This window comes from Lissotriton helveticus, chromosome 1_1 (assembly GCF_964261635.1).
Source record: "Lissotriton helveticus chromosome 1_1, aLisHel1.1, whole genome shotgun sequence".
Classification (NCBI taxonomy): domain Eukaryota; kingdom Metazoa; phylum Chordata; class Amphibia; order Caudata; family Salamandridae; genus Lissotriton; species Lissotriton helveticus.
The window spans coordinates 1,154,273,246-1,154,285,629 of record NC_136057.1 but is presented as its reverse complement, the minus strand read 5'-3'; the positions used below and the strand labels follow the sequence as shown (position 1 = coordinate 1,154,285,629).

At 41.2% G+C, this 12,384-nt stretch overlaps 1 protein-coding gene across 3 annotated transcripts in view; it reads left to right on the top strand.

Moving 5' to 3' along the window:
- The window catches only part of TUBGCP6 (tubulin gamma complex component 6), a 610,570-nt gene that overhangs the window by 427,672 nt on the left and 170,514 nt on the right, over positions 1-12,384 (top strand). For all 3 annotated transcript variants that reach the window (XM_078678997.1, XM_078679005.1, XM_078679003.1), the window contains 3 exons: positions 6,993-7,161; positions 9,308-9,449; positions 10,535-10,729. In XM_078678997.1, the coding sequence (XP_078535123.1) occupies positions 6,993-7,161; positions 9,308-9,449; positions 10,535-10,729 (506 nt within the window). The remainder of the gene's footprint in view (positions 1-6,992; positions 7,162-9,307; positions 9,450-10,534; positions 10,730-12,384) is intronic.

The window sequence follows — 12,384 nt, the reverse complement described above, 5'->3', positions numbered from 1 at the left end:
TAACAACAGAATTAAACATAAGAAAAGCTGCATTTAACCTCCAGTCTCCTCACACAGAGCCATGGAGAAATCAGACACCCAGGTCCCAAAAAGCTGAACCTCGCGATCCGGCCCTTAAAATCTTAGAGCCTGGTTACTTAAACCTTCCACCTGAATGTATAACATCATTAAGGAAGCTAGAAAACCTACTACAAGGGCCTGCTACGCAGCTAAATGGAAGCGATTTGTTATCAACTGTGGTAATAATAATATCAACCCTCTTGATGCTTCCATACAAAACATCATATGCTATTTGTTACACTTGCAACAATCAGTGTTGGTGTATACCTCTATTAGACTACACCTAGCGGCAATCGCTGAATATTTACCAAATAGACCGCATTTGTCGTTGTTTAGAGTACATGTGATCAAAGCTTTCATGGAAGGACTAAAAAGTGTCATACCACCAAAAACTTCCACCAGCTCCACTGTGGAATCTTAATATAGTCCTTACAAGGTTAATGGGCCCACCTTTTGAGCCCATGCACAAATGCGAACTACAGTTTCTCTCCTGTAAAACAACTTTCCTCATTGCAATCATATCATTAAGGAGAGTAAGTGAATTGCAGGCATTAACCATTCAAGAACCATTTTTCCAACTACACAAAGACAAAGTGGTTCTTCGTACTAATCCTACATTTTTACCTAAGGTCGTATCTGCATTTCACATAAATCAGTCGGTAGAATTACCCGTATTTTTTCCTCAACCTGATTCAGTTACAGAAAGAGCTCTACACACCTTAGATGGTAGAAGAGCACTCTTGTACTACACTGAAAGGACTAAATCATTTCGTAAAACCAAACAACTCTTTGTTGCTTTTGCACCACCACACAAAGGTAATCCTATCTCAAAATCCGGTATTGCAAGATGGATTGTTAAATGCATTCAAATCTGTTGTGCGAAAGCAAAAAGAACAGTAACTGTACCACCTATGGCACATTCCACTTGTAAGCTAAGGGCCACTATGGCTTGTTCAGGAAACATTCCTATTGTTGACATTTGCAAAGCTGCAATATGGTCTACACAGCACACATTCACTAAACATTATTGTATATATGTGTCAGCAAGACAACAAGCCTATGTGGGTCAAGCAGTACTTAAAGCACTATTTCAGACAGCTCCAACAGCTACAGGTTAGCCTCCGCTTTGGGAGGATACTGGTATGAAATTATGCACAGCATGCGATCTAAAGCTCACATGCCTTGAACGGATGATACTTACTCAGTAAGCATCTGTTCTTGGCATGTAGAGCTGTAGAGCCATATGCGCCCTCGCCTCCCTGGATACCTGTAGCTGCTGCAGCTCTCTATTTAATTTATATACATACGCATGAACATCTCTATTCTTTACTACTTTTCCATTCTCACCCTCTGCGGCAAACAATCTAACAATGGAGTTGAAGCCCATGTGCACTATCATCCAAAGGAGGAGTCACCTACCTCGTGACTGGAAAGACTTCTTCGAAGAAAATAAGTGCCGACATCCGGACCCACCACTAGATGGCGAGCTATGCACAGCATGTGGCTCTACATGCCAAAAACATATGCTTACTGGGTATGTAACATTATCCTTAATACATTTTTGTAAAACGTGCTCCAGGATTCCCAGGTTGGTGGAACAAGTTAGTTCTTATGACCCTATTAAAGATACCCATGGAAGAGTACCAGGATTACAGGTAAGTAACTATTCCTTAGTGAACCAGTCTCACAGGTAAGTATGTTTTGCTTACAGGTGGCTAATTGAAAGCCTAGAGTAGGCTAGCCTGTTTTAGGTCTAAACCTATAATAACTGATAAAATCCCACCAAAAGAGAAATAGCTCTCACTAGTGTAATAACATAAACGCTGAAAAAACACCTGCACTGCCACAAACTGAATGCTTTTCAAAGAACAGGAAAGCATAGTGAGTAAATTGTATTTCTTTCTGAAGGGGCCAATACAAAGTAACTTTTTCATCCACGGTAGCAGCAAGAAAGACTGGGCTAACATTATTCTGCTTGAGTTTTGTTGTTAACGGATGCCGCTAAAATATTGTTTCTTCTTCCTTTTACTTTTTTCGGTTTTGTGGTCTTTGGTCTAAAGATGCAGGGTTTAGATTTTAGAAGCATGTTTTTGGTCTTGCTTAATTGTTTTATAAACTGTAGAGAATCAGGAATTATCAAAATCATATTTGATGTTTTTGCTATGTTTGATTCTTTCACTGATAGGTAAAATGGCTCGTTTCATTAGAATCTTTCCCAATATGTACCATCACATTTACCCACAGAGAAGGTGTAAAACCCCTTGATACATCAGCTCCCTTTTCTAGCGAGTCAGTATTGATAGTAGGTGGATTGCCAAACATCCTAGGCTTTAAATATTCAATGCAAGGTGTAGTGACAGGTATATGTGAAAAAAGTGTTGTCGCCAAGCATCTGCGATAGTGGTGAAAACATGACACCAGACTTTTGGAAACAAGCATTGGTAATGCGTCAGTTTCGCTTTTGTAATTAATAAAGAGATGTTTTCATCAATCATCGTCTGGGAGAAAGAAATAGCTCCTTGACTGATAACACCAGAGTGGAGAGGATGTGGTGCAGCAGCCAGAGCTGCTGACTCAAGCGCTGGAGATCCTGCTTCGAGTCTTGGAGGCGCCACGCAACATCCTGTGATTCTGTGCAAATCACTGAAACTCTACAGGTGATGCATTTTTATATAAATGTGCTGCAAGAGTAAAAGGTAAAACTTTATGAAAATATAGTTCCACAAAAGCGGATGTTAACAGTATTTCGGGAGCGGGAAACTGATAAGAGAAGCAGGCAAGGAGCAAGCATTGGTAAATGCAGGAAAATATGCAATAGCCAATCGAAATGGAGGAAAGGTAAGTGGCACGCACAGGAACAAATGAGAACCCAGGAAAGAGAGGATGCACAGTGTAAGTCCCTTTTTTTAAGTTTATACTAAAACAATAGGTTTCTCAAGCACAGTTCAAGCGCTGTGCAGGCGAAACCTAAAAATGGAATGCAGTGTCACTTGAAATGCTGCTGCAAAAAGTTATTACCAAGATCAACAAAGATTGGAGTGATATTGTTTGTATTTGCAGTGAGTCAGCTACATATATGAAAAAGTTGTGTGATGGCCTGTCTAAATCGATACCTGAACTGAAGTGCTTCCCTTAAAAAGATCCTTGCCACTTGCTGGATGGTATGCTGAAAGCATCATTACAATCATCATAGTTAATGAAGAATGCTATTGACTGGGGGGGCATTTTCCACATAGCCCAAGGTGCGGACACTCACTCTCTGCCCCGCTGACCTGACTGGACGCTCCTGGGGGGCTAATGCTGCAGGTCACCCCGCCGCCACATTCCAGATCACCGCGGCCGGGGACTACAGCTCCCAGCGAGCTTAGCGAGGACTTCCTGGTTCCCGCCCACATCGCGCCCGGAGGCGCTACTTAACTGGAATTGCTTTCTCCGCGTCGTGGGACGCGTGCGGGATCAGCTGGGCTAAGCCCGGGCAAAGGGCGGGCCATCTGAGGCCTGAGGAGGACGGGACGGACCACCCCCCTTGGCTTTTCCACAGGAGGAGGTAAAGAGACTTGGACTCCATATTTTGTGGTCTACCTAATATTTGACTTTACTTATGGACTTTAACTTTCGTACACTAAACTTTCCTGACCGTGTCGCTGCTTGGTATTACCCATACACATCTCAGCCATAACCAAGCCACATTATGACTCTTAAGGGGGTTAACAGAAAAACCATCCCTCAGAGGGGTTCGAGCCATGGGACACAAGTCCACCACCCAAATTGGATAATACTGCCCATTCCTAGAGAAACAGATGAAAATGATTCTCGGCAGTCAGTAGGTAGCATACTTAGCCAAGATTCGCCTTCACTAACAGCCGCTACTGCGCAAAGCCTCTCATTGGAAGAGGAATTAAATATTCTGTGTAAAACTAGGTATGTTCCAGTGGAACCGAGAATCGAACAAAATAGTGCCCTACCTTGTCCTGCAAATAGTATCGGTACATTATCCCCTAACGACTGCCCGCTGGAAGCCTCCCTATCGCCTAAAAAAGTTAACACCCAAAGCATAGCACTCCCCCAGGTCTCATCCGTTAAAAGGAAGCACGACGGGGATAAACACAATGGGAATCACCCAAAGCTACAAAAACTGTGCGTAAGCCCCTTATTGTCCATCACTAATTCCCCCTTAACCTCGGAGGCTGCAGAAGAATTAGACCATCTAGTACCTCCCTCCCACTTGGCTTTACTGTCCCAGATCGAACTACTGGTCAAATCTATTACATCGCCGTTGGTGGAAAAATTAAACACTCTAGGGGATAGGCTAACGGGATTAGAAGAAATGATCAAGGCCAACTTGCCACCCACTAAAAACTTTGTAACATCTAACCGCTCTAAGCCACCTGCTGCCTCTGAAGTGCCTACGTTAACTACACAAAACTTTAATGTCCAAATTCAGCCACTAGCCCTTAATACATCAGCCCCAAATGCTCCTAAGATCTCTTCTAAACCCGTATTAGCACAGTATACTGCTCCTAGAGCAGAGCAAAAAAAAGCACCTTATATACACCTACCACCGGAGGCCGCCCCATTTGTGTGTGTCCTCTCGGGAGTACCAGCACCCACATACGGAAAAGTCGAAAGACAAGAAGACCTATTAAACAAGGTTATGTTTTGTTTAACAAAAAATAGACCCCTGCCAACCGACCTTAATGGAAGAATAGTGAGTGTCAGAAGTGTGGGCTGGTTAGGCTCTCTTCCAAAAGACATCCCGGTGATCTAGTGCTAGTTAAATTTAGGAACACACATATTGTCCCGTACCTGCAAACCTGGCGGCCCCAAGAAGGAGACGGCCCTATATCCACCTGGGATTTACATGACTTTTACCCCAGTGCGACATACACCCCTCTATCAAGACCAAAGACAGGGTACAATTATTCGATGGGTAGAAGCGTCTGTGCACTGAATGGTAGTAGCTTTTTCGCTTCTAATCGATTCGAACCAATGTACAATAGCTATAAGCATGGAAAGTTCTATTAATTTGCTTCTAGTAAGTGACAATCTGATGTATTGGTAGAACTGTGAATGCCAATCCTGTGATAAGCACGTAAATAATAAGGAAATTATTCCCACAGGCTGGGCCTAAGTTTTTAACTTGTAGATACTCTGTGCTATTGCATGTATATTGTCATGACTGTTTTTAACTGTACGCTTATGGGTGTTAGGTCATGCAATGAAGCCGAACGTATATTGAGGTCAAATACCTCATAGGTGGTGGTGTTCTGTACATCTAGGTTTTATATAACGTTTTCCTGATCAGAAAGAAGGCTGGGCTAAAATTATAGTGCAATTGATCTGATTCTATTGACTTTTGCTTTGTATATATTAATTGGTGTGTAATATGTTTTAATTACTGGCTTTTAGATAATTTTTATTATATTTATGAAAGTAGCTCGTATGTTTTAGGGCACAATTTAAAAAGCTGATAAATTGTATATTGATTTTGCCCCACATTTTTGCAATCGGCCTATGGAGATAATAGTATGTAATGTTTTACTTTGTGCTTTTATGGCTAAAGATAGCCGAAATAAAGTTAAAGTTGAGTTGAGCTATTGACTTTTTAATCCATTCTAGTGCACTATTTTGTTATGCGCAGGAACTAAAACGCAAATATTTCTCATTTTGTGCTTTGAGTGGCATCAAAGAAAGAATCATCCCAACTGTGTCATTTAGCTGGTGGCTCTCAGTTTTAGAGGCAGTGAATGCTATATTATTCGTGTGGCAAATGTTTACAAATTTTTGCTGGGTGATGATACCAAAGGCAAGAAATGTGAGGATCTTCTGTCGCATATTGATAGTGATATAAAAAAAGTACACTCTACTGTATTCTTTTTTTTTTAAAAAGGAAAACATGACTGCTGTAGTGGACATAATAAAAAACAACTAGAGTCTGAAAACACCCTTGTCTACCAAGTGTTCAACATAATTTGGTGTAGATGTGAAACATCTCCTTGAGAGTAGGCTGGGCGACCCTTTTAGTGACTTTGGAACTCCAACATGTTCCATGTTAAGAGTGCTTGCCACTTGGTAAGCAAAGAAATGTTGAGTAGCAAATCAGAGAAATGGATTGCAGTGATGCATAGAAAGGTCCCTTCACCAACCATGGCATGACTGCTTCAATATCTCCAATGGAATATGCGCCCAGTTCAGCGCATTTGTAGCAGAATTTGTCCAAGAGAATTGAGGCCTTTAGATGCACCAGTATTGGCATAGAAAGCTATGTCAATGACCAGTTTTAGGAAATTGTGTACTGGCTGTTTTGGCATTGCCCGTCTCAAGTGCCAATGTTGAGAGGTCCTTTTCACAGATAAAAGTTTACATGAGAAGGAAAGATTGAGTGCGCATGACCAAAGACTCACTGAAGAAGTATTGTATGGTGTACTACAATAAGTTTGATTTGTAAAAATGTATTTGGACCTCATATATACTGTACGTACACTGTCTACATACCATGCACTATCAGTGCAGTTAGCAAGAAGTAATTCAAGAAAAACGTTCCATAAACAACGGAAAAACACTGTTTCTGTTGTTTTTAATGGCGTGAACATTGTAACTACTGATAACCACTGTTTTTTAAGGCATTGAAATCACTTGAAAACACTAAAAAATAAACACCAGAATTGACCAGAAATAGAAATTGAAAACAGGAAAGCCTAGCCTAGAGGTATTACTTCTGTTTCCTATGCTGTCTCCTGAATTATCTGAAGTGATGTCTCACTTTGTCCATCAGCCAAGCAATTAGAATGTGGCCCTCACCTGTCACATAAGTCTTTTATATCTATGTAATGGCCTAGCTAATTGAAATCTGTCATTTTTGAACACACAATTTCCATTGTAGTCTCAAGTGTGTTTATTTTCTGTTACTGTTTTGTTTCCTTTTACTACAGCTGATCCTCCAGTTTTAGATCTTTTGAGTGGGGTGATGCCCAGGCCATTTTCCTTTCCTGAAGATCCCTATGTTCAGTCTGCAACAGATGAAACAGCTGTTCAACTCATTGAGCTCCTGTCACTCCCTGTACTAATGAAGTACTCTTTGACAGCTCCCCTAGCATCACAGTAAGTACTCACCACGTGAGGACATTTGCAAATGTGCCCCAGTCGAATTTTTGGTCCACGTTTTATTTTTTCTGTGCTTGCACACATGATGGATTGGATATATATTTGCACTGATCTATCTTGCCATAAACCTAATTGCATTTGTAGTAGCTGGATCACCTGAATTGAGTATATGTAGCCTGCAATGAATACTTGTTTCAATTGATTAGCTCTGCTTCACTATTTCACTGGCTCTGAACATCCTAGTTTTTATGGACAAGTGACATTGGTGGACTTCTACTTTCGACATTTCAGACTGTCTAATGGTATAATTAGCCTTCTTTGTAAACGTCCACATTCATATTACATTTTCTCTCATATCTCTTCATTAGTTCCCTTTTTCTAATGTGCTAACTTGTGTTTCTTTGCATAGTCAGTGACTCTATCCTCTGCCTCACTCCTTCATATTTATCCTGTTTGATTAGTTTCTCCTCATTTTCTGCTCTCCTCCAACCAAGTATGTATGTTTTATCCTCTCCCTCCCTGTGCCAGTTCTTGTTTGCCTTTTTAAAGAGGCACAAGGTTGGAAACACTCTTCCCATGCTATCTTTCCTTTGATGCAAGATGAACATTGGTGTAATCTACCTCATGTCCCTTTTGTCTAGTGGGCTGCTGGCTATATCTTTTGATGGACTGAGCTTTGTAGAATTGTAGTGTGTAAGACTCCTTTACACTTTACTTCCCTTTCATCCTGGTACATTCTGTTTTTCTGTAAAAAGGTGCTCCAAGAGATGTGCCTTCCTTTCCCCCCGCAGTCCCACGGATCAGCCTGGCATCTCTCTAGTTTGCCACGTGATATGTTGCTTCTTTTTGTAAACAAGGGGACCCAATGGATAAACTAGGACCGTGGGTAGATAAGTATTTTAAGGAACATAGGTCCTAGTAGTAGGAAAAAAATAGCTTCACACAATAGTCTTATAGAATAGAGTCAGTTCTATAAGTTTAATCCATATACCCAGCCGGGCATAGGATATTTATTTAAACAATAAATGAGATGGTCAAAATGCATATACAAACAGGTGATAGGGCACAGTCCTGTACCTATCTTTCAAAAAGAGAAACCAGAGTGCTGGCATTTCAGCCGTCTTCAGCCCAGTCCCTTGCTCACTTATCCACTGGATTCAAGCTAGCCGGGATGAAGACGGCTGAAATGCCAGGAACCGGTCCTCGGAAGCTTGTTTCTGGTCCTGGGAAGACATGGCTTGGCAGTTCGGGCTGGACTGTTCACATGAGGCACAGGGTCAGACTGATTTGCATATGGCCATGTCTGAACTGGGGTGGCAGAGTGGGCTAAAGAACGGTGATGGATTAAACCCAGATCTGTTGACTGGGTGTGAGTGTTTGATTGGTTCAGATGCTCCGTCCATCACAACCCCCTTTTGTACCACTTTGTTCTCCATAAGTTGGCATGGTATGCTCAGACGTGAGTCCCTTGCTCACTTTGCCACTGGATTCAAGCAAGCAGGGCTGAAGACGGCTGAAATGCCAGAAACAGGTCCTCTGAAGCTAGTTTCCGGGTCAGGGAAGGCATGGCTTGGCAGTTCGGGCTGGACTGTTCCCATGAGGCACTGGGTTAGACTGATTTGCATATGGCCATGTCTCAACTGGGGTGGCAGAGTGGGCTAAAGAACGGTGATGGATTAAACCCAGATCTGTTGATTGGGTATGAGTGTTTGATTGGTTCAGATGCTCCGTCCATCACCACCCCCTTTTGTACTACTGGGAAATGGGAGCACCCAGTTTATAGAAATGTAGTCTATTTCCATGTCTTATTTTAAGAATTCACACTCTTTTCTTACTGCAGTCACATGTTTGCACTCTTAAATGTTAGCCAAGTCCATAATTCTAGTCTTTTTGTAGTCGACTCGGTAAAGTGCATACAAAGTTGGTTATTTTTTCCGGGTTGTTTTGTTCAATCATTATCTATTTTATTAGCTGTATGATGTATACGCATTCATGAGGTCTTACATTAACATTTGTTTTTAACAGACAGTCCTAAATTCATACCCGTTTTATTTAAATGTCCTAGAATGTTGATTTTCCTCTTCTATCTGTCAGTATGCTTAGCATAGTTATTCTTACATTATAAGAATGTGCTTTTTTCCAGTGTATCCCTCGTGAATAAGGCTATTATTGATTACTACTTTGTGGCACTAGACATTGAAAAGCACTTTGAAGCCTTAAGACATTTCCTATTGATGGAGGATGGTGAATTTGCTCAATTTCTCAGCGACTTACTGTTCGAAAAGGTACAGTATTTAAAGAAACTTTGACACATACCATGAAATTAGTCTACGTTTTTGTTTCACATTTTTCTGCCAGTGGTATGCAAACTAAGGGTGAGTGGTAAACCCAGCTTCTCCGGTGGAGTTCACATGCAGCGTTTTGGCGAGTGAGAAAATCAAGCGCTAGACAGCCTCTGGCGAGATTTCACAATGCGGGTAGGTCACTAACTACCACCTGCCTTGATAAAGCTGCAGTTCGTGGTGAGAAAGCTGCAACTCAAGTAGAAAATCTACTTGAGCAGCAGAAAGAAGCAGCACACTCTGGCACCGCTATTGAAACTCCGCAAAGCAGAGCAAAGCATCGAGAGCTCCACCCACCCCTTATTCAAACCTTTATTGAAGCCTTGTTTGGGCTGCATGGCATTTCACTCTCACATTATATGTACTTACTAGTCCACCACAAATAAAACATTTCCTTTTTATGTCCTTAATTATCCCTTGATCTCCTTGTTATTGTCATTGTTCTCTCTCGATCGCCAATTCCACTTTAGGCTAGTCTTTATCTTTCATGTACTTTCCATGTAAAACTGAGAATGAAGCTTTTCCCTGAGGATCGTGACTGCGGGCACAATAAAGCAATAACGAAGGTGGTGAATTCTTGTACCATCCATTCATAGTGAACAAACTTCCTTGTATTACATTGATCCGAGTGGGGTGATAGATGGAGATTACTAATGTTTCTAGACATTCAACTTCACCCTTTTAACAGCAAAGTGAAATAGCCCAAAATAGACTTCCAACTTTAAAACAACACAAAAATTAAGCAAAGTACAATAGAATAGTACAGGAAATCATTGCCTGTACCATCATTATGTAGTGGCAGTCTAAATTGTTACTTGTGCTTGAAACTTCAGCAGCTGCTTGCAGCCGTGACGTTTTTTCTAGCTGACATTCTTGAGCATTTTGTAACTGCAGTTTTATGATTGTGGTAAGGTTGGTCTTTAATGTAAATGAATATTGTTAATAGTTGTCTTAAGAAAACACATCATTAAAAAATACGAAAACAACTTTAACTCTTAGATCTGAATATTACTTTTTCTTTTTTACAGCTGGGATCAGGGCAGACGCCTGGAGAACTTCTCAATCCTTTGGTTCTCAATTCAATCCTAAGCAAGGCGTTGCAGTATAGCATTCACGGGGACTCTCAACTTGCTGTTAACCTCTCATTTGCTCTCAAATTCCTTCCAGAAATATTTAAGCTTAACGAACCAGATGTTCTGAGCTGCCTAGAGCTAAGATATAAGGTAAGAATTGAAATTAATAATTGTGGTTTTTCTTTTCTGTTACACTCAAATTTCTATCAGATTCCTAATTATGTTGACATTGGGAGTCTTTATTGTGTGATCTAGGTTAATTGTCATAGAAATGTGAAGAGTTCCACCTTTGTTTAGGATCCATGAGCTCTTCTGTACCTTTTCAATGTTACTTTTGAAATTGGCATTTTTTTAAATTAAAAAAACTGCAGCCTGTCTGAAGCTACATTTGCTGAATTCCATTTGTTTTTCATTTAAATCACTCTAAATTAAAACTAATAGCCTCAAGTTAACTTTACAACCCCTTTTAATAAAATTAAATACAATGCAGGGAAAAGCCAAAGAAGCAATATCTCTATTGGGCTGAAATCTGACTCCTACAGCTTGCAGTTGCTTCGAGTCTATTTTTTCTGACTCCTGTGTGACAAATTACAAAGCAGTGACCTTTGTCCTCCCTACCCCTTTTTCACAGGATTTGTTTTTATCACACCCTTCTATTTTTTATTTTACAAACAATCTGTATATTTTAAAGGCATATGATTTCTCATACTGAAATAGTTTTCAGTTGCTTTTTCTCAGGCATGCCATCAGATCCGGTCAAGTGCATGTGGCAGAAAGAGAGAATGACCCCCAATGTACACAGGGTAATCTGGGAATGCTTTACATTTATTTTCTTCCATTTGGTTGGATGAAAATCCTGGCCTTCACTGGGTTTGGAAAGTCCCCTGAAGTAATTTTGAACATTCTGAAAAGCATTGGAAGATGTTACATGACCTTTGGTCTTGGAGAGGATTTCAATGAGGAAGTCATTCTCCTGCATCATTTGCATTCAAACATTGTGGTGAAGTGATGCTCTCTGTATCACAGCACGGTGTGCAGTAGTGTCATCCGATGGGGAGCTTTAGCAGGCTTCCAGTCTGAGTCTGGATCTTCTGGGGGGTCCACGTCATAGCCCTCACAGGGGGTGTCTCCTTCCCCATGCAAAGAAAGTTAAACAAAACAACCTGCAAATGTCCGCACCCAACCCTAGATTAGAGGAGAATGCAGACCATGTTAATCTAGAGTACTGCTTGCTTCAAAGATATGGTTACAGGGTAACATTTTCCAGATATGTAGCTGTTCGAGGCATATGAGCTGCAGGTTCTACACTTTGCATTAGATCGCCACCTGGTGTTGGGCTCGGATGATTGCATGTTGTTGTCGTCTTGGAAGAAGTCTTTGTAGTCACGAGATGGGTGACTCCTCCCTTGGACGATAGTGCGCATGGGCACCGGCTCCATCCTTAGATTGTTTTTTTCCGCCACTGGGTTCGGATGAAACTTTACCGCTCCGGTTCGAAATCTACGTTTCAAGTACTTCAAAATGTCTTCAAACTTCACCAAGCATCTTTTGATACCAATAAACATAAACTAGACTTCGTCAGCTAGATTCTGGTCGTCGACGCGGGTCGTTGGGCCTACCCACGCCGTGAGGCCTACACCTCATGGAAAGGACACCATTCAAAAGATGCCTCGAGTGTGGAACAAAATTTCCACACAGTGACCATCACAAGGTCTGTAACCTGTGCTTATCGCCAGACCACGACGAATCCAGCTGCACAGCCTGTGCATCCTTTTGATCGAAAAAGATCATTTGGGATCAGAAGG